Source organism: Bos indicus, chromosome 19, assembly GCF_029378745.1.
Source record: "Bos indicus isolate NIAB-ARS_2022 breed Sahiwal x Tharparkar chromosome 19, NIAB-ARS_B.indTharparkar_mat_pri_1.0, whole genome shotgun sequence".
Taxonomy (NCBI): Eukaryota; Metazoa; Chordata; class Mammalia; order Artiodactyla; family Bovidae; genus Bos; species Bos indicus.
In genome coordinates, this window is record NC_091778.1 from 16003037 (window position 1) to 16025896 (window position 22860).

General features: G+C 40.0%; 1 protein-coding gene across 3 annotated transcripts in view; it reads right to left on the reverse strand.

Moving 5' to 3' along the window:
• AP2B1 (adaptor related protein complex 2 subunit beta 1) overlaps positions 1 to 22643 on the reverse strand; it is a 108343-nt gene extending 85700 nt beyond the window's left edge. For 2 of the 3 annotated variants that reach the window (XM_019981350.2, XM_019981349.2), the window contains exons 1-5: positions 22489 to 22643; positions 16718 to 16777; positions 12230 to 12335; positions 7276 to 7411; positions 5354 to 5599 (exon numbers count right to left, since the gene is read on the reverse strand). In XM_019981350.2, coding sequence (XP_019836909.2) covers positions 5354 to 5599; positions 7276 to 7411; positions 12230 to 12335; positions 16718 to 16754 — 525 coding nt within the window. In that variant the 5' untranslated portion in view covers positions 16755 to 16777; positions 22489 to 22643. Of the gene's footprint in view, positions 1 to 5353; positions 5600 to 7275; positions 7412 to 12229; positions 12336 to 16717; positions 16778 to 21378; positions 21399 to 22488 lie in introns of those variants that run through there. The other variant, XM_070772648.1, reaches the window with a different exon arrangement.
• Between the last annotated feature and the right edge of the window lie 217 nt (positions 22644 to 22860).

A 22860-nucleotide genomic window follows, 5' to 3' on the forward strand; every position in this document is an offset into this window, starting at 1 on the left:
TTACACAGCCCACAAGGACAACAAATATATTCTGACAAAAATCCTTCTTAAATTTGCAAAGTGATCTAGAGACACTTGAGTTTTTCATTATTTACCATCTAAGACTGACAGCAAACCTCCACAAACTAATGGCCTAAATAAAAATTACATTAATTAGAAAGCATGTCAGGTTTATTCCTCAAGAATAGCTGCTGTTCATAAGAAGGAATGAATCTGAGTCAGTTCTAGTGAGGTGATCAACCTAGACCCTTATATAGAGAGAAGTAAATCAAAAAGAGAAAAACAAATATCGTATATTAATGCATATATATGAAATCTAGAAAACTGGTACTGATGTACCCCTTTGCAGGGTGGAAATAGAGACTCAGCCATAGAGATCAGACTCATGGACACAGCAGGGGAAAAAGAGGGTGGGACAAACTCAGAGAACAGCACTGAAATATGTACATTACCATATGTAAAACAGATAGCGAAGGGGAAGCTGCTGTAGCACAAGTGCTCCGCGTGGTGCTCTGTGACGACATAAGAGGGGTGGGATGGGGGGGAGGAAGATGGGGGGGAGGCGGGAGGGAGGTTCAAGAGGGAGGGGACACGTGTATACCTACGGTTGATTGATGCTGATGTTTGGCAGAAACCAACACAACACTGTAAAGCAATTATCCTCCAATTAAAAATAAATAAATTTTTAAAAATTTCCCCAGAATAGCAGCTACTGTTTATTAAGCATTTACTGTTAGGCATTATTTAAATTTTTAAATAAATTATTCCTTCATGTTCAAAATAATCCAGTAAAACAGGCATTATTACCTGCTTTTATTTTTATTTTTCCAGATGAGGACACTGAAGCTCATTTTAAATAACAGGCTCAAGGCCACGCTTCTAGTAAGCAGCCACGCCAGGACGCCAAGCAGCAAATTTTCCCAACCTTAGCACCACTGATGTTTTGGGATGGATAATTCTTGGCTGCAGAAGACTCCCTGTGCACTGCAGGATGTTTAACATATCCCTGAACCCTACTTCCCAGATGTCAGTAGCAATCTTCCCATCAGCTGTGACACCCAAAAGTGTTTCCCGACATGGCCGCATACCCTCAGGGAGAATACCGCTACCAGTTGAGAACCACTGTCATAACTTCACATGGCTTCTAACTGCTGGCTAGCACATGGTTAAAATACATACTTTTTCTAAGAAGAAAAGTGCTACTTTTCATAAGAGAGCTTTCCAGAATAAGTTTAAATTAAAAGAAGCTGAGGAAAAAAAAAAAAAAAAGGAGCTGGCAGTTTAACTAGAGCCTTTGCTAAAGGCCACACTGGGGCCAAGTTCTGAGAGCATGCTGCTTGTGCAGAAAAACCCTCAACAAATGAAAAACGTGACTCTGGGGGTGTTGCTGTTTTAACTAATCCAGTAGTTTGTACTTTGGCTGAGAGAACAGAGCAATGGAAGAGGGACATTCCCGGGGCAGTTCTCAGAGTGATGACAGAACTGAGAAGGCTTCCAAGACAAGATCAAAGGGGCTAAGGCACGGAGCCAAAGGATTCAGGAGACCTAAATTCACAAACAAAAAGCAAAGCACATGTGGTGGGGCTGTCCAGGGAAGTCTCGGGGAGCAGATTCCAATGTAAACATTAACAGAAATTGGAATATCTCAAAATGCCTCTGAGAGAGAAAAGAAAAATTGCAGTAAGAGGGAAAATCCTAATCTGTGGATAAAAAGCTAGAGAAAAGTCACTATCACCCAAAAGTGTATCTTTCTTGCAAATATCAATTTACGGAGACCGGAACTTTCAAAATTCTGATATGTGTGAAGAAATCATGGGAGTTATCCTCCTCTTGCAGGAAAGTGCTTCCTCATTCTAAGTACACACTTACTTTCAACAAAATGGACTAATAAAGTTGGCCTTTAAAGATAAGCTTAGCTCTAATTCCTCAGAAAAGGTCTTACCATATGAATCTGTACAGATATCAAAGGGATCAGTACCTTTTAAATTAACATTGTAATGGAAATTCCCTGGAGGTCTAGTGGTTTGGACTCCATGCTCTCACTACCAAGAGCCAGTGTTCAATCCCTGGTTAGGGAACTAAGTACACGGTGATGGTATAGTGATGCGCTTAGCTACCTTCCTGGTCAGGGAACTAAGATCCACAAGCAAGGCTCCGTCCACCAAAAAAGTAATCAGATTTTAATTGACATTTCACCCTCTGATTTCAAAGTCATTTCTCCAGATGTTCTGGTGCCTTCACATCTAGGATGCCCTTCTAAAGTGAGCTATAAGAAAACTACTCAGGTAGAACCACGAAGCATCAATTCCTTCTGCAAGTGGTTCTGATGGTTGCTGGTGCAGTGCTGCCACCATGTGGGGCAACTTCTGAAAAAGTAGAACAAAATTCTCCCTCAAGAGCAGTAAAACTGGACTCATACCTATCATGAGAATAAAAGGGTTCAGAGGATTTCCTTATTAGAACAGTCGTCAGATAATTAAGGCCTTTATTTGTTCAAAATTTTAACCATTTTCAGAAAACCAAACAGTCCTAAATATATATGTGCATATATATATTTAAATTATATCATGTATATACATACCCACGGAGGCAGTAACCACTGATGGGTACTAGGGCTCAGAACCAGGTTAGAATTCTGGCCACAGTACCACTAGCTGAGTGACGCTGGGATTATTCTTTAGCTTCTCCAAGTGAGAGTCCCTTGGACTACAAGGAGATCCAACCAGTCCATCCTAAAGGAGACCAGTCCTGGGTGTTCATTGGTAGGACTGATGTTGAAGCTGAAACTGCAGTACTTTGGCCACCTGATGTGAAGAACTGACTCATTTGAAAAGACCCTGATGCTGGGAAAGACTGAGGGCAGGAGAAGGGGACCACAGAGGATGAGATGGTTGGACAGCATAACCAACTCAATGGACATGGGTTTGGGTGGATTCCAAGAGTTGGTGACGGACAGGGAGACCTGGTGTGCTGCAGTTCATGGGGTAGCAAAGAGTCGGACACGACTGAGTGACTGAACTGAACTGAAGTATACACTACTTGATCGCTATCACAGAATAAACTCTAATTCAGAATAACTTCTAGTTCAGAAGATAGGAGAACTACTTAGGCGTGCTGCAGTTCATGGGGTAGCAAAGAGTCGGACATGACTGAGTGACTGAACTGAAGTATACACTACTTGATCACTATCACAGAATAACCTCTAATTCAGAATAACTTCTAGTTCAGAAGATAGGAGAACTACTTAAAAAACCTTAAGTAAAAGCACCTATCACTATGCCTGACATAGAATGCACTTTCATCTTTTTAAAATTACTCATTTATTGGCTGCCCTGGGTCTTCTGTTGCTGCGCACGAGGGCTGCGAGTGGAGTGGGGGCTATTCTCTAGTTGCGGTGCACGTAGTCGTGGTGGCTTGTCTTATTGCGGAGCACAGGCTCTAGGCGTGAGGGCTCAGTTGTGGCGCAATGGCTTAGTTGCTCCGCAGCAAATGGGATTTTCTCAGACAAGATATCGAACTCCTGCATTGCTAGGCAGATTCCCAACCGCTGGACCATCCGAGAAGCCTCTCTTTCTTTCTTAATGGTATAAGGAAGGTCATCATTAGCCTTAGGACCTTCTCAGATGTTTGATTTATTATACCTTCCATTCCACCACTAGATACTGGAATTTACTTCACATTCTTACACTCATTCATTTCTTATCAGCAAAATTTGACCCAACTGATAAAAAGGAGAACCAGCAGTCTAAAAACAGCAATACTTCTGGCAAAAAAAACAGGACATACAGTTTAGATGAAAAGTATGGGTTCAAGAACAAAAGCAGGCATGTGAATATATATGTGTTTATCTCTTAGTCCAAGCTTTTCGGTTCTTCACTAAAATAACAAGAATGAAGAGCTCAAACAAATGATTTAAATGTTTGCAAAATAAGGCCAAGGAGATCCAATCAGTTCATCGTAAAGAAAATCAGTCCAGAATATTCACTGGAAGGACAGATGCTGAAGCTGAAACTCCAGTACTATGGCCAAAGTATTGGCCTGATGTGAAGAACTGACTTATTTGAAAAGACCCTGATGCTGGGAAAGATTGAAGGGAGGAGGAGAAGGGAACAGAGGATGAGATGGTTGGATGGCATCACCAACTCAGTGAACATGAGTTTGAGTAAACTCCGGGAGTTGGTGATGGACAGGGAGGCCTGGCATGCTGTGATTCATGGAGTCACAAAGAGTCAGACACGACTGAGCGACTGAACTGAGAATAAGGCGGGAGAGAGGTATTCCACTCTCAAGCTTGCGCAGGTAGAGTGGGGACCTGAAAATGAATGCCTCCTTAAATTCTGCCTCCTGGGCACCTTCTTAACAAGATGTTCAAGAAAGGAAATAAGAAAAACTTCCTATTTAGAGGGCAGCACGGTCCAACAATTTAATAATCCCTAATGCTACCCTGGGATTTCTTTGGAAGGAATGATGCTAAAGCTGAAACTCCAGTACTTTGGCCACCTCATGCGAAGAGTTGACTCATTGGAAAAGACTCTGATGCTGGGAGGGATTGGGGGCAGGAGAAAGGGACGACAGAGGATGAGATGGCTGGATGGCATCACTGACTCGATGGACGTGAGTCTCAGTGAACTCCGGGAGTTGGTGATGGACAGGGAGGCCTGGCGTGCTGCGATTCATGGGGTCGCCAAGAGTTGGACACGACTGAGCGACTGATCTGATCTGATCTGAATGCTAAACACCTGTTCTAGGAAAATCTTCAAGATACAGTAAAACGTAAGGCATTCCTGAAACAGTTTCTCACAATTCTATTAAGTAGCCTTAAATTTTCTCTAAAAGTTTTCTCAAAGATACTTGTGAAAATCTCCTCAAATCATCTTGATTTGTTGTATAAAAACAGGTTAAGATTATTAAAAGTTATTATTAATTATAATGACACATTAAATTCAAATAGAGACCCATTCATGTGTGACATCTTTAAGTTACCCATATATAAGTAGGGGGTAGGAGAAGAAAACAGGTAAAACAGACTAGCATGTATTAATAATTATTGAACCTGGTAATGGTAACTGAGTTTATTTTATTTACTCATTTAGTAACTCTAATTTTGAAGATGTTTGAAAATTCCTATAATGAAAAGTATAAATAAATAAATGGCATATATATACTATTTGTATATTAGGACTTGGTTTTCAGCTCAGTAGGGTATGAGACAGACAATATTTGGGTCCCATGGAAATCATGCTTCACATAGCTAACCTATGGCTCAATGTCCCAAAGATTTATTTTAAACATGCTTTTTAAAAGAGACCCATTTTAAATACTGCTCTCTCATAAAAAAGTGTAAACACATTACCATTGGATTTGAATCTGCTATGAGATCCCGCAGAGAATCCAGAAATCCCTGATCTTCCACCATCTGGGCATTGATGTCATGGAGTTTTGCCACGCAGACTGCTGCTGTCTTCCGGACGTAGGGATCTTCATCCTTTAAGCACTTGCGGAGGGGCTCACAGAGATACTCTGTTATCTTGTCCACCCGGATGCACCCCATGGTTCTGACTGCCAAAGCTCGAATCAGAGGATTGGGATCTTCACAATCCTAAAGACAACAATCATTGAGAACTACTGGTGTACATGGTGTCTAAAACTTAACAGTCTGATTTCTATAAGTCACAAAAGAATATTTAATTAATGTAGGTTTCTAGTTATAGTCTATATCAGAACCCACATTTTCCAGTACAAAATTTAGTTGCCTATTCAAAGAGATTAGGCTAGGAATTCATTTAACTGTTTTATATAGACAATGAAGACATGGCCTGTAGGATCCGTTCCAGAGCTGGGCAGAAACTCAGACAGCTGGTGTTACTATCCTCATGGCCGTTAGTGACCTGCACTAAAAAGAGAAAAGGGCTCTGGGCTTGTATTCTGCCACAGGAAAAAAACAGAAACTGGAAAGATGTGTCCCACTCCACAAGAATCAAGCAAGGAGAAAAGAGGGCTGGATATATCTGGGGCCTACAGCCAAGAAAACAAAAGAAACTCCAGAAGCTGGTCTGGGCCGCCCAGAAGTTCCTTAAGTGAAGCAGCAGAGAGATCCGCTGAAATCCTGATTAACATACATTCTCCTTTCCTAGCAAGTGCCTCCAAATACAGTACAAATATTAACAGAGCACTTACCGTGAAGGAATACCCCTTAGATTGCCCTGTATTAAAAGATGTCTTTAAACTTTATAAACCTATACACAAGCTAACTTTAAAAAAATGTAACCTAAATTATTTCCAATGATATCATACATCTGTGAATCACCAGAATGTTATTTTGATTCTGTACATTTTTTAGCTAAACATACACACACACAAAAAATTCCATGAGAAGAAAGCATAATGTTCATTTTTTTCAATGAACAATTTAATAGCAGCTAATTTTAGAAATGCCGTCTGATTCTTGCTTCTAACATACACTGAATTACAGAGGAAAAAAACAGTAAGTAAACAAAACAAAAAAAATCCCAATTTCTAACAGAAACAACTTTATTATTATGTTCATCATATCTAATCATAGGAGAAATTTAACTGGATATACAATAGCATTAAGGACTTTCTTTGATGGTCAGTTGATTAAATGATTTTTCATCCTTAGGATGTTTGAAATTTGCTTTAAAATCATCCAGCAGGAGAGGAGGCGGGGGTCAGGAAAGCATGTATGGAGAGTATAAGTTAAACAAGACTGGTCATAGGCTGGTAACTACTGAAACCACAAGGGGGTATTTAGGAACTTACTACACTATTTCCTCTACTTGAGTATGTTTGAAAATTTCCATAATAACAACAAAATGTTAATCAACTGTTGTAATATTTATTAAAACAAAATGAAAAGGCAGCTTCTATAGTTTTCACTACTTCTGAAACATAAGCATACTTTCTACAAAGACAAATAGATAAGGCCCCACGTTACTGACACTATAATGATACGCCCAACCTTTGTCTGCCATGGAGGGTTAAGAGTGACACTTCACCTGGCTTTCTTCTCCCATCTGGCAAGGATGTACCAAGCCCAGCTGACAGAAGGCTCACCATATGGTCTAACTGGATGACAAATGCAAGCATACAGAATGCTTAAATCATGAACATTCCTACTCGTCGCCAATACTTCTCTAGAAGCCCTCTTTTGGAACAGAGTTTGCTTATTTGCAACGCTAACCATATCAAGAGACACTTCTTAAAAGGCTTTCTGAGATAGAAGAAACTGTTCTTGAGTCCCTGAGAAAAAGTTACCTTCACAAAGCTGTTGACAGCCATGATGGCCATGTCTGGCTGACTCTTGGCATAGTTCATCAAGTAGAGATACACAAGCTTCTTCAGTTCCAGATTATCCGTCTGCATACAGTTCACTACATCTGGAAAGAGAGAGCTGAGAAGAAAGAAAGGGAAGGTGAATTGATATTGGTGCCAAGATGTTGGATAGAACACAAAGAAAAAGCCTTAATTTAAAAAGTAATCTGATGAGAGGACGAATGCAGTGATGATATCACAGAAATGAATTACTCAAGAAACTACAGTAATGGTCTCAAGAAGATACTGAAAACTAGATTTTTAAAAAACCTTTTACTTTGAAAATTTTCGAAGTGGAGACAGCAGTTTAATGAACCTGATGCATCCATCACCCAGCTGTAAATATTGATGCATACCTGATCTTGTTTCATATACAACCTCAACCCACTTTCCCTTCCCCAGTCCCTCCCCATCTAATTGCTCTAAACCATTTCTAAACAAATCCTAGATATACATCTTAGTGTATCTCTTTACAAATTATTTAAAAAATCACTGTGTCACACACAAAAAAGTTAACAGTATTCTTCATACCAATTCTTTGCAGTTTCAAAGCACTACAGTTGCTATGCTTTTCAGTGTGCATATTCTTCCATCTCTAACCAGTGGGAACTTATTTGGTTGGTGTTCTTATTAAAACAGTTGTCAGATAAGGCCTTTGTTCAAAATTTTAACCATTTTCAGAAAACAAAACAGTCCTGAACACGTGAGTGTATGCATGTTTAGTCTCCCAGTCGTGTCCAACTCTTTGTGACTCTATGACTATAGCCCACCAGGCTCCTCTGTCCATGGGATTCTGCAGGCAAGAATACTGGAATGGGTAGCCATTTCCTTCTCCAGGGGATCTTCCCGACCCAGGGATTGAACCTGCATATTTTGCATCTCCTGCATTGACAGATGGATTCTTTACCAGATGAGCCACCAGGGAAGCCCGTGTGTATGCATATACAGATTTAAACTCTATTATATACATACACCCATGAAGGCAGTGACCAGTAATGGGTACTGGGACCCACAACTAGGTTGGAATCCTGGCTACATTACCGCTAGCTGTATGAGTTTGGGATTATTCTTTAGCCCTCTGAGCATACCTTTCTAGATCTCTAACATGGAATAACTTATAATTCAGAATAACCTCTAGTTCAGAAGATATGTGAACTATTAAAATAAACAAAAACACTGTTAACTAAAAACATCTATCACCCTGCCTGACACAATGCACTTAAACTTGATTCTCCCTTTTCTTAATGACATAAGGTCATCATTAGCCTTAGAACCTTCTCAGATGTTTGTGTTAGAACAACATTCCACCCCTAGATGCTGGCATTTACTTCTTACACTCATCCATTTCTTATCAGCAGCGTTTGACTCAACTGATAAAAAAATAAATGTGCTTCATATTAACATATTTTATAAAGTAAAAATCTATTTTACTTTTTTAAAAAAATTAAGATGACATTGTTTTAATTTCTGCAAATCTCTTTAATGTCTAGTTTAAGCAAAAATTGAGTCCCAATCTCAGGGTCATGGGTTCAAGCCCCATGTTGGGCGTGGCTTTGGGCTTCCCTGGTGACTCAGACAGTAAAGAATCTGCCTGTAATACAGGAGATCCCTGGGTCGGGAAGATCCGCTAGAGAAGGCAATGGCAACCCATTCCAGTCTTCTTGCCTAGGAAATCCTATGGACAGAGAGCTACAGTCCATGGGGTTGCAAAGAGTCAAACACAACTGAGTGATTAACACTTTCACTCACTTTTCACTTTCACTTAAGCAAAAACAGCTGGATTCTCACATCTGCTACTGCATTCAACCTATTGTAGAATGTTGCTTTAACTGAAGTATAAAGAAGAAAACACATCTTCATACACATATATAAATTGCAAAATGGAGCATTTTAATAGCTTTTTCACATAACTGGGTCTTCTTCTTTGACACATTCAGTCAGTTCAGTTCAGTCGCTTAGTTGTGTCTGACTCTTTGTGACCCCATGAACTGCAGCACGCCAGGCCTCCCTGTCCATCACCAACTCCCAGAATCCACCCAAAACCATGTCCACTGAGTCGGTGATGCCATCCAACCATCTCATCCTCTTTCGTCCCCTTCTCCTCCTGCCCTCAATATTTTCCAGCATCAGGGTCTTTTCCAATGAGTCAGCTCTTTGCATCAAGTGGCCAAAGTATTGGAGTTTCAGCTTCATCAGTCCTACCAATGAACACCCAGGACTGATCTCCTTTAGGATGGACTGGTTGGATCTCCTTGCAGTCCAAGGGACTCTCAAGAGTCTTCCCCAACATCAAAGTTCAAAAGCATCAATTCTTCTGCACTCAGCTTGCTTCATAGTCCAACTCTCATATCCATACAGGACCACTGGAAAAACCATAGCCTTGACTAGACGGACCTTTGTTGGCAAAGTAACGTCTCTGCTTTGACACATTAAAGTCAGACAAATGATCGTTTTTTCCTTTGGTTTTTTTTTTTAGTCCACAAATCATAGTTTCTTAAAAGTTGGGTGCAATATGGAATCTGAAACCATATTGATAAACTTTCTGTACCTGATTGAACTAAAATCCATTCATTTACATTTTGAATGGATCTTTTACCCATGCATAACTTTATGATATACGCACTGGTTATTTGGAAAACATTGGTTCAATGAGTTATGCAGGTCATCTCTAGGTTGTCATACTTCATTCAGTTCAGTTCAGTCGCTCAGTCATGTCTGACTCTTTGCAACCCCATGAGTTGCAGCTCAGTCATGTCTGACTCTTTGCAACCCCATGAGTTGCAGCACGCCAGGCCTCCCTGTCCATCACCAACTTGCAGAGTTTACTCAAACTCATGTCCATCGAGTCAGTGATATCATCCAGCCATCTCATCCTCTGTCGTCCCCTTCTCCTCCTGCCCCCAATCCCTCCCAGCATCAGGGTCTTTTCCAATGAGTCAACTCTTCGCATGAAGTAGCCAAAGTATTGGAGTTTCAGCTTTAGAATCAGTCCTTCCAATGAACACCCAGGACTGATCTCCTTTAGGATGGATTGTCTGGACCTCCTTGCAGTCCAAGGAGTTCTCCAACACCACAGTTCAAAAGCATCAACTTTCACAGTCAGCTTTCTTCGGCACTCAGCTTTCTTCACAGTCCAACTCTCACATCCATGCATGACCACTGGAAAAACCACAGCCTTGACTAGATGGACCTTTGTTGGCAAAGTAATGTCTCTGCTTTTTAATATGCTATCTAGGTTGGTCATAACTTTCCTTCCAAGGAGTAAGCGTCTTTTAATTTCATGGCTGCAATCACTGTCTGCAGTGGTTTTGGAGCTCAGAAAAATAAAGTCTAACACTGTTTCCCCATCTATTTCCCATGAAGTGATGAGACCAGATGCCATGATCTTAGTTTTCTGAATGTTGAGCTTTAAGCCAACTTTTTCACTCTCCTCTTTCACTTTCATCAAGAGGCTTTTTAGTTCCTCCTCACTTTCTGCCCAGCACCAAATAATCACATTCATTAATTTCACCACCAATCTCATCAGAAAAATCTCTAAGTATTGGAAACTATCAAGTTCATGATGGGAGACACAAGTTTTCCAACACTCTAATTTTTAAAGTCGAAATGTATCTACTGTCAAATTTTTTCCTTTGAAGTGACAGGTTCACTTTGTTCATTTTTTATAAGGTAAGGTAAGGTAAGGTAAGTCACTTCAGTCGTGTCCGACTCTGTGCGACCTCATAGACGGCAGCCCACCAGGCTCCCCCGTCCCTGGGATTCTCCAGGCAAGAACACTGGAGTGGGTTGCCATTTCCTTCTCCAATGCATGAAAGTGAAAAGTGAAAGTGAAGTTGCTCAGTCGTGTCCGACTCTTAGCGACCCCATGGACCGCAGCCTACCAGGCTCCTCCATCCATGGGATCTTCCAGGCAAGAGTACTGGAGTGGGGTGCGATTGCCTTCTCTGATTTTTTTTTTTTTTTATAAAATATCTCCCAAATATTAAGTCTGATTAACTATAATTTTGTCTGTCAATCATTCTTTCGCATAGAATGGTATTCCCAAGTCAAACAACTGTGCAAGGGATCTTTTTCAAATCAACCGTCACATTCTGCTATGCAGAAGTACTTTATGCAAATTCCTGTTTCATCACATGGAATATTAAAAAGACCTGAACTCAGATTCAAGGTTTACTGAAATAAATTTGTAGTGCTTCATGAAGGACAATCCTAAGTGAAACTGCCCTTTTTTCCTGCAAGCACATGGTGGTGAAGGATACAGTGACTACTGTTATGGTCTGGCACACTGCCTTAATTCAGAATACGGCACCAGCAGTGCAAATATCAACACACTGAAAAGGGCATAAAAGACCTAAGTATTATTACAAGAATAGCTTTGACCTCATGGAATTCATGGAAAGGATATCGGGAATTCTCAGGGGCCTGCAGACTATCCTTATTTCCAAATGGTCCTGCTAAATTACAGGGGGAAAAGAGGGAGAAAAAAACAGACCATTTGGATTTTGTTACCATTGATTTTCATCTTGAATTCAGCAACTCAATGCAGAGTTGTACAGTTGAGGCACTGGCATGAGCCAATTAAACTACACATGGGCTTCTGTTCCTCTGTATATTTTTATCATCTTCTAAAACTACCTTAGCAACAGATTTGTGATTGTGCCAGCTCTCAGGAGGTTTTATGCTAGATCTGTATGCAAACGAAATCAAACTGGTTTCACACTCTTAAAAACACCACACTTGGTCACAGCGTTAATATAAAATCAACTACACTTCCTAATGTTTTCAGTGGGACAAACTAATTCTTATACATTCTTATCATAATAGCCTTAAATGAAAAGCAGTAAAAGCCACTAGAGTAAGAGTCTAAAGTGAGCAAGACAGGAGAGGTCACCCTTACCTAACGTCTTTCCCCACAGTCATAGCAGCAATCACTTTCTTCACAGCCTCCTTCCTCTTTTCTTTCTTTTCATTGTTGAGTTCAGCCTTTAATTCAAAGATTTCTCCTGGAAGAGAACAAACAGATGAGGTCCCAGGGTTAAGAAAATGAGAGCACAACACTGCACTATGTAAAGTAACACCACAGCAGCTAACCAGGGGCAAGGCTGCAACGGAAACAAGAGTTTAAAAACAGCAAAGATGTGGTATTTTTCTGCAATGGGGAGAGAATGGCATCTGAGGGATGATCTCCCATCAGAATTTCCAAGTCCTGAGGAAAAAATAAATGTAGGCAGGAAACAAGTCCACAAATCAATGTTTTCAAACCACAAGAGACTTTTCATTCACTACTCTCAACTCCACAAAGTGAGGATCCAAGGTCACAGAGCTAGCGCGTAACAGAACTGGCCTTAGAATGGTTTCTCCCAACTTTTTTAACTGAAGAATTTTCCAACATTGTCTACACATTCTTACCTGGGAGGGATCTAAAAATACCAATGCTCAGGCTCCATTCTGAACCAAGTAAATCAGACTTTCAGACAGTAAAACTCCTATGTTCATATTTTTTAAAGTTTCCCCAAGTGATTCTAACCGTACAGGGTTGAAAATCACTGCTCTAATCAGTACTTTAAGTTGTCAATGGGATTTAAAGCCCTATCCTGTTCAATCAAGCTAACAACAGAAATAATCATACTGAAGCTTCAAGAATGGTACAAACCAGTCATTTCTAAATGTACACTCTTCAATGACTGCTCAAGCTCTGCACTGTGAAATGCCAGGACTGTCACTACTATTTTAAGGCCTAGGATCACCTACCTTAAGAAAGCTGGAGCCGAAATAAGAAGATAACAACTCTCAACTGGTTTTAAAAGAAAGAAAATATACTGTAACACTACGAAAAAGAAGCTGACTATTGCCACTTCAACTTCCCATCTAGAGTACTGCCTCATTTTCTTCCACTGTTCTTAATGTTCATTTCAGCCTCGCTCACCAGTATAGGAATAGTGGGGCCAGCAAACAATGTGATCTGCTGAAGCCTCTAAATGAGAAGGATGAAACCAGTAAGAAGCACCAAAGATAAGCACTAAAAAAGCTTGTTACATCAAGATCTACTGCCAACAAAGCAAACAAATTTTGACAAATATCACCCCTTTATTTGACAGCTACTATAAAAATAGCACAGACAGAAAAGCTGGGCCCTTGAAAAAGTCATCCTCTTCTCCAAGTCCTCTGCTGCCAAATCCAGCTCTCAAGAGTTCTCATCATTTACTTCTGGGAAAAGTAAAAAACAAGCAGCAGGGTTTCAGAAAATCTGAATTGTGAATAGCAGCAGGAGTCGAAGAATCAAAATAGGATGTAACTGAAATTATTCCAACTCCAATAGCATAAATTTAAAGAGGCAGTTCTGGTGGGTGTTATAGGAAGTAAAAGGAACACAATCTATCCATTTTTTAAAATGTGTTATGTGATTCATCTGTAAGTCTCAAACTTGTACAAAAATCCCTGAATTTAAAAAAAGGTTACCATGACCCACTGTAAGAGAAGGTTTGAAGAATTAGGTGAGTTTTTAAATTACATCTTTTTGTATCATTATACACAACATCTGGGCTTCCCTTGTGGCTCAGCTGGTAAAGAATCTGCCTGCAATGTGGGAGACCTGGGTTCGATCCCTGGGTTGGGAAGATCCCCTGGAGAAGGGAAAGGCTACCCACTCCAGTATTCTGGCCTGGAGAATTCCATGCACTGAGGGGTCGCAAAGAGTCAACATGACTGAGCGACTTTCACTTTGACTTTCACACAACATCTAGGTCATCAAAGCACAAAAAATGTTAATAGAAGAAATAAATACATTTCAGAATGATAAGAGAATCAGAAATAAAGCTGAAAATGAATGACCAGGGCTAAAGGATTTTCTAAGGTGTAAGCAATATAAACAGAAGAAGCTGGGTGGAGCCAAGGGGCACTGAGTGAGGCAAGGAATCTCATACATACTACCGCTTTATTAAATTCTTATCTTTCCCCCTTCTTTCTCCCCTTCATCAACTCTACCAAGCAGCTAGCAATAGCTCTCAATCTCAGCCAAACACTGGAAAAATCTGGGGAGCTTTTAAAACTCCCATCAAAGTCATATCCCAGACCAAACAAATAAAGACATGTGCAGGGGAGGACTGGACATCACCTCCTCTGTTTCACTGGGCCATTTCAATGTGTCAGCAAGGTTGAAAACCATGGACTAACAGCTGATGTAATAAGCAGTGCTCCATGGTGTTTTCTGTATTACAGTGGAAGAGCCTGTTTAGAAGAAAGTGAAGTCGCTCAGTCGTGTCCAACTCTGCGATCCCGTGGACTGTAGCCCGCCAGGCTCCTCCCTCCATGGGATTCTCCAGGCAAGAGTACTGGAGTGGGTTGCCATTGCCTTCTCCAGGGGATCGTCCCGACCAAGGGATCGAACCCAGGTCTCCCGCATTCCAGGCAGACGCTTTAACCTCTGAGCCACCAGGTTGTATCTTTGTTTACCCTTAATTAATTCCAAATGACAGAACAAATGACAAATATGCTTGGGCTTTCTAGATAACTTTCTGGTGCTCCAGGCACTGTACCTGCCCTCCCATTTTTTCTTTTGAAATAATTTTAATCTTACAGAAAATCTGTAAAACTCCCCAATTTCTAATGTTACACCACATTTGCTCTATCATACTTCTTTATATATTTATAACTTTTTTCTGATTCATTCAACAAACTGTAGATGTTACATCTCTTTAGCCCTAAATTATATCAGTGTGTAATTTCTAAGAACAAGGAATTACATTACATAACCATAATACAATGATGAAAATCAGGAAATTTAACAGTAATACATTATCTAATCTATACAGACTTAATGATCTTAATAATGTCCTCTATAGTAATTTTATCCCTATCCCCCTTGGGCCAGAATCCAATTCAGGATCATGCGTTACATTTACTGTCATGTCTCAGTATCCTTTAATCTGAAACAGCTGGTCAGCCTTTGTCTTTCATTATAATGACATTTTTAAAAAGCACAGGACAGTCATTTTAAAGAACACCCTCATTTTTCATGGGTATCTTCTCATAATTACATTGAGGTTATGCATTTTGGCAGCTGTAATTCATAAATAATGGTATGTGCTTCTCAGTGCATCACATCATTTTTATCTTTAACAAAAAAGAGGTCATGCAAAACAATGCATGAGTGCAAGGATAAGAAAATATCAAGTTTCCATGCACTGTTTTGTATCATCTCTTTTTTGTGGTTAAAATTTTTTTCAATCATATGTATTAATATATGCACAGAAAAGATTAAGGATACAGATCAAGTTCCCATCAGGAACAAGAATAGATAGGAAGAGAACTTTATTTTTACTTTTTACTGCTATATTGCTTTAATAATACTCCTTGTTATAAAATGCTTGTTTCCAAGGAAAAAAAACAAAAGACTTTGGTACAGCCACTATGAAAAACACTGTGCGAGTTCCTTAAAAAACTAGAGTCACCATATGATCCAACAATGCCACTCCTGGGCGTATATCCAGAGAAAATTCTACTTTGAAAAGATACATGCACCCCAATGGTCACAGCAGCACTATTTACAACAGCCAAGACATGGAAGCAGCCTAAGTGTCCATGACAGATGAAAGGATAGAGAAGATGGGACTTATGCACACTATGGAATATTACCCAGCCATAAAAAAGAATGAAACTCTGCCATTTGCAGCAACATGGAGAGACCTAGAGATTACCATACTAAGTGAAGTTAAATCACACAGAGAAAGACAAATACATGATATCACTTATATGTGGAATCTAAAAAAAAATGATACAAATGGACTTACTTACAAAACAGAAAACAAACTTATGGTTATCAGAGCAATGGGGAAGAGTGAGGGGAGATATATTAGGACCTTGGGATTAGGAGATACACACTACTCTGTATTAAATAAACAAACAATACGGTTCTACTGAGCAGCACAGGGAACTATATTCAATATCTTGTAATAAGCTATAATAGGAAAGAATCTGAAAAAGAATACACACATACACACACACGACTGAATTACTCTTGCGTACACCAGAAACGAACACAACACTGTAAACCAACTACACTTCAATTTTTTAAAAAAAGAGAATAAATGTGCTTCTTCCTCTTTCACCCTCCTCAGACCTATCAATCTTCAGTGGATCAATCTTGGATCTCTTCCTTTCACTAAAATGTTCAAGTCAAAATGATGTGCATTACAGTTGTATCTCTAAAAACCTATACTCTAAAAATCGGTTCAATACACCTTTCTGTAGAAGCAGCAGATTCCCAGTGAGATGGTCCAAGACATGCATCTCTGAAGAGAGCAGGAGCATTCTACCTGAAGCAATCTTACACCATCACTTTTGAAGAATCGTAAAAAAAAGGCTTTTATCAAGTTCTCATACTTACCTTTTTTATTGGTTGTGAAGTACTTAGAGTCAGTCATGGTTTTGGATCTTTAATGTGCACCTAGAGCAAGAGAAAAGAATACCTTTATCTGAGTTATTTGGGTCCAACAAGGGATTCAGCTAATTTTAAGAACATTTATATATGAGACTACCTACATTCCACAATGAGTCTCTTCATCCTTACCATCATGGGTGATCCAAAGGGATGCAAGGATAGTTAAGAATGAAACTCTTATGTCAAAAAGCTAATTGGAGCAAACTCCAAAGGCTTAATGGAAGAGAGTGAAAACCTGAACCTATCATGGCTTTATGATTTTATCCACAATTATCTTCTCAGAGCCTCTAAGACCTAAAGCTAGATCTTTCTGTAACTGCATCTCCATTAGCCACTCCAATACTTAAGACAAAGTTTGTGTTGAAAGATCTCCCTATCACTTTCTATTAAGGCAAATCTGACTTATTCCCAGTCTCTTAGAAGCATAGAAAAACTGAAAGAGAAAATAATTGTATCAATCTATTCACCATCACATGTATCAATAAAAGGAATCGCTTGCAGAAAAAAAAAAAGGGCAGTCTAAATTAGTAGGACAATATTCTTTCATGACAAACATCTAGAGAGGCCTTAAAAATTGTTTCATATTTCCAACAACCTACAATTACCCCCAAAAGTATTCCCCAAAAGAAATGATATCAGTTTAGACTTAAAAACAATGCAAAGAACTGAGATATCTGTTTAGTCACACTGAGTATAAAAAAGAATCAGAACTGATCTTAAAACTTAAAAGAACACGGGTGCCAGCTTGAACTTTGCCTTTCCCTTCCAATTTCCAGAACTAACTCAGCTGACATAAGGCTCCACTGGTACAACAAAACCAGCATGGACTAATCACATTTCTCCCCAAATAACGAAACAGTGTTTTCTGATTTGAGAAATTCTACAGACTTTGTCCAATGTACTTGATTTCTTCAAATACGTTAAATTTCTGTTAATAATATTCGTTCTGCACTTAAAAAAAGGTATCTTCTTTTTTACCACCATTATTACTACTACTCATCACCAAATTTACGACAGATGCCCCAGGAGCTGCTCATTACTTTCAGGTCAAAATAACATCAGTGATAATACATTTGGCAAATTTGAGTGACCACACCTTTACAAACAATGGTACTTATGAATACGAGAGAAAAGACCTAAGCACTAAACAAATCAACGTAATTAAGGAAAAAAGAGCCACAAAATCATGAAGTAGTGACAAGAGCTTGGCTCAACTTTGTTCTCTAAAATTTACTACTTGGGTAATTTAAGAGAAATTAGACTCATTTGCTATCTTTCCAAGCAGCTACTTAATATTTATAATCCTGATCCTTATATAAATAGTGCTTTAGGTTGTAACAGAATTTCACTGAATTTACTGTGTTAAAAGTGAGCTAGAACTCACATAAATCATTATAGAAAACAAGAACTTCTGTTTTCAGCTTATTTGTTACAATTTAAAGTAACTCTGTTACAAAGACTTGCCTTATGTAATATTTTCATAATGCCTTTCTAGCAAAAATTCAAAGAATGTTATAATCATTTAATCCATTCACAATGTAAACTAAATGTGAAGTGGGCAAACTGAAGAAAGGAGTCCTTCACATAGGAGACTTGGAATAAATCAGAACTTCTTATCTAAGAACTTACGCATGGCATTGCACTGTGTGCTCAGTCAGTCTGACTCTGAAATCCCATGGACTGTAGCCCTTCAGGCTCCTTTGTTCATGGGATTTTCCCTGCAAGAATACTAGAGTGGGCTGCTATTTCCTCCTCAGGGGATCTTGCTGACACAGGGACTGAACCTGTGTCTCCTGCACTGGCAAGTGGATTCTTTACCACACTGAGCCACCTAGAAAGCCCAAGAACTTACATATACAAAGAGGAAAACCAGTATACAGAAATGATTGCTAGAGCGTGACAAGAAGGCCATAGTTCAAGGCCATTATGGTCTCTCCAGGATGAGATTAAGCCACTCTAAATCCTATGGGGTCACCAAAGCTTAAAACTTGCTCAAGATTTAAAAACAAAAGCTGCATGGAATTTTTCATTGTTTCTTTGAAAAAGGGCCCCCAAATTGTTTTGTTTCCTAAAGCACATTCACGCATATTAAATTCCTAACAAATTTTCAGCACACATCTATTAAACACTAAATTAACCTAGTCTTAAATCCTACTTTAATAGTGACTCACACAATTTCATTACCTCCCCTAACAATCTTTATCACTGAGGAAGAGATTTTTGTCCTATCCATTGTGAGCACCAAGTGTTCTTAACTAGGGAATAATGTACCAAACCACAAAACTTCAGCGAAGAGAAGAAAGTCAAGTACATCATCTTTAGATACTAAATTAAAAGCCCTGCTTTTAAAGAAAAGGGAGAAACTTACCACTCTCTTCCTTCACTCTGTCCTACACAAGAGTAATGTAATATCCCTTACAGCTACCAGCAGAGAAACATTTTATCATGTTAGCTCCTGCCTTAAGCCAAAGAAACTCCCCCCCCCCCAAAAAAACTAAAATTAAACAAAAATAAAGAGGCAGAATTGCACAATACTGTAAATGTACTAAATGCCACCGAACTGTTCACTCAAAAATGGTTAATTTTCTGTGAATTTCACCTCAAAAGATGCATATGCATGTATTTTTAAATGAGACAATCACATGCCAGAGATGAACATAGATTCTCTAAAACATAGGACGGTGAAAACTGCTGTCTGTTTTAGAAGTGCCCCCCCCCCCCCCCACTCCAAAGAGGCAGCCAAGATAAAGATAGAGCTCAAAGAATAAATAAAGTATTTGCTGAAAAGCCTTAAAAATCTAGCCTGGATGGGAGCGGAGTTTGGGGGAGAATGGATACATGTATGTGTTTGGCTGAGTGGCTCTGCTGACTGAAACTAATATTGTTAATTGGCTATACTCTAACTAAAAAAAAAAAAAAAAATCAAGTTCTTCTGGGGAGCGGGAGATAAGTTATTCCTCAGGAGAGATCCACAGCAAAGCGAAGCCAACATGGAATTGGAACTCACACTACCTTTTTACCAGATCAAACTAAACAAGTCATCCATCGGCTGCTCTATGGGCTTGAGGTATGGCCTCAGGACATTGTTTTAAAAAATAAATAAGGCTGACACAGTCAAAAGCACAATTTCTCTAACTTTCCTAGCCCAGAGTGTGATGTTACTGCATTTCAGAAAAGGCCTCTTTGTACAGGATTACACATCTAGATTTAACATAACCTAGTTTCTACTAAATATAGGCTGTGACAGTTTTCCTTTCTCAACTATTCCTCCTTCCTTCTGGTGCCCCTAAAGAGAATAAGGTCAGAAAAAAATTAATAGGGGTCTTAATTTCAAACGGCTCTCTGGGAAATAGCAGCTAATTTAGAGTTGGTGAGGCCACTAAATTCACTCTCTTCATGTAAAGTTGGACTTTACACAGCTGGTGCCCATGGGAAAAAGTGAACAGAATTAACCAAATTATAAAGCAGACAGGTCGTTCTAGTAATCTTTCATTACAAGCATAAGGATGAGAAGTGCTAATTAGACATTTCAATAACACATCTTCATGTATCATTTATTGCATACAAAATTACAACAGATAACTCATTACAACAGACATACCTTTCATTTCCATTTAAAAATGACTACAAAGTACTCTGCTAGTATCATACAGTAAGAAAAAAGGTCTTAAGTTTTACATCCAACTCTTAATTGAAATAAACTCTGGAAAACTTACGCCTGGAGGGAGAGAAAGAAGGAAGAAAAGAAAATGTGTCCTTCCTAATTCGTTCCTTGTTCAGCTTGATTCAGAACTGTGCCTAAAATGTAATGTTAAAACACAGGTAGAAAGCTGAGCACCAAAGAATTGATGCTTTTGAATTGTGGTGTTGGAGAAGACTCTTGAGAGTCGCCTGGACTACAAGGAGATCCAACCAGTCCATTCTAAAGGAGATCAGTCCTGAATATTCACTGGAAGGACTGATGGTAAAGCTGAAACTCCAATACTTTGGCCACCTGATGCGAAGAGCTGACTCATTTGAAAAGACCCTGATGCTAGGAAAGATTGAAGGCAGGAGGAGAAGGGGACAGAGGATGAGATGGCTGGATGGCATCACTTACTCAATGGACATGAGTTTGAGTACACTCTGGGAGTTGGTGATGGACAGGGAGGCCTGCTGTGCTGCAGTCCACGGGGTGGCCAAGAATAAGACAAGACTGAGTGACTGAAATGACTTACTGAAAATATAGGTGTGTTTAAAGAAGGAAAAAAAAAGATGGAAGAACCAGGTTTTCTTGAGTCTCTTAAGTCACAGAATATTGTTTGGTGGTTAAGTCGCATACTACTGTTTTGTGACTCCATGGACTGAAGCCCGCTAGGTTTCTCTGTCCATGGGATTTCCCAGGAAGGAATACTGGAGTGGACTGCCATTTCCTTCTGCAGGGGATCTTCCCAAGCCAGGGATCAAACCCACGCCTACAGCAAAGGAGCCACCAGGGAAGCCCTCACAGAATGTTAGCTTTATACTAATTTTACCACCCAACTTTCAGTGAAGCTATCTGCAGAACACACTCTACTTTCTGCTTCTTTGGGAGTTTAAACTGTCAAATACCTGTAAACAGTTCTCACCTTCCCACCAGGCTTAGTCACCACTGGCAAAGTGTTACACGTCTTGTACAGCTGCATCTCCTTCATCTGCTGCTATTATTACTTTGTAAGTGTACCCTGAGGCTAAGCAACAGAAGTATACCAGCAAGGTGATTAATAATTTAAATTGTTCCTCACTGAGACCACTTTCTTGGTCATTCTGTCTTTTCTAAACTTACCGCGGTTTTTTTTTTACTTTGTTTTAAACCACAATGATTGTTAACTGTGTTTGGCATTTTAAAGACCTTTAAAAGTAAAAAGTTTAATGAAGCAGCCACACTTTATTCACATCGCTTCGTAATCGAGTTAAAAAAAAAAAGTCTGCCCCCAAACAGAAGAATGCTGTAAAAACTAACAGCATGAATAAATTCTTTGGATTAAAAAAAAAAATGGAATTAACAGGAAGTTCCAGTTTCTCTACCTCTGTCTTAATCCACAGCCTTTCTCAAACCAGACCGTTCCTTCTAAGACCCCGAAGAAAAAATTCCGGGCTAAGATTTACTCCCAAGAGCTTCCCCCTCTCTCATATCTGGTCAATTCTCTGGGTTTTTCTTCCCTTTCTCCGGTGTCAGGAATTCCTCTTCTTTCCCGAGGTGGTCAAAATTCTACGGCTATGTTCCTCCATTACGAAGCAGAGGAGAGGCGTCTCTTAACCTCAAATGACGGACAACGGCGAGGTTTACCCATCTAGGAGCAAAGCTCTGGGGAACCCCTTTTCCCTTTCCTCAGCTGAGCGTGTCCTAGCCTCTCAGAGAATGACGCCAAACCGGGAAGAAGCAAGGTTCTCTCCTCGGCCTCCGGTCTCCGCCAGCCACACCCCTGGCCTCTGACCCTCTTAACCCCCCGACTTCGAACATATCTTTTCCCCAGAGCCCCCTAATTCCCACCCCGAGGATTCCCTCGCCCCGCCCCAGCGGTGGAGTCCTTTTCTCCAACCCTCTTCCTCACAACGGTCACACCCGACGGCTCACTCCATCATCAACGGTCACGGTCCTCGGATTTCCTCTCCTCCGCCTGTCTCCAACCAAGTCTGGGGATCCCCTATCTCCATCAAAAAGGGACACACCCCAAAGTTAGCCGCCTACAACTCACCGTAGGCAAGGGCGGGGGTGGCAGCAGCGGCCAGAGAGCACGGCCCGAGCGATGTTGTAATGGTTTCCCGCACGTCACGACTCCTTCTCCAGGTCTAAGCCACTGCGCAAAACCCACTCTGCCAGGGACAAAGATGGTGGACAGGAAACTCTTACGTCAGAGAACCTCGCCGTGTGACGTCATCCATACGCGCGAGAACGAGAAAGGAGGGACTACTCTCTGTCGCCTTGGAGACGGAAAAGTTTTGCGCCTTGGGAAGAGATCTGAGATCTGGGCTTCGGAGGAAATTCATTTGAAAGAATCCAGTAAACAAGCTGACATTCTCTGGATTTGTTTCCTCACACAAGACCTCTCTAAAAACCTACACAGTCA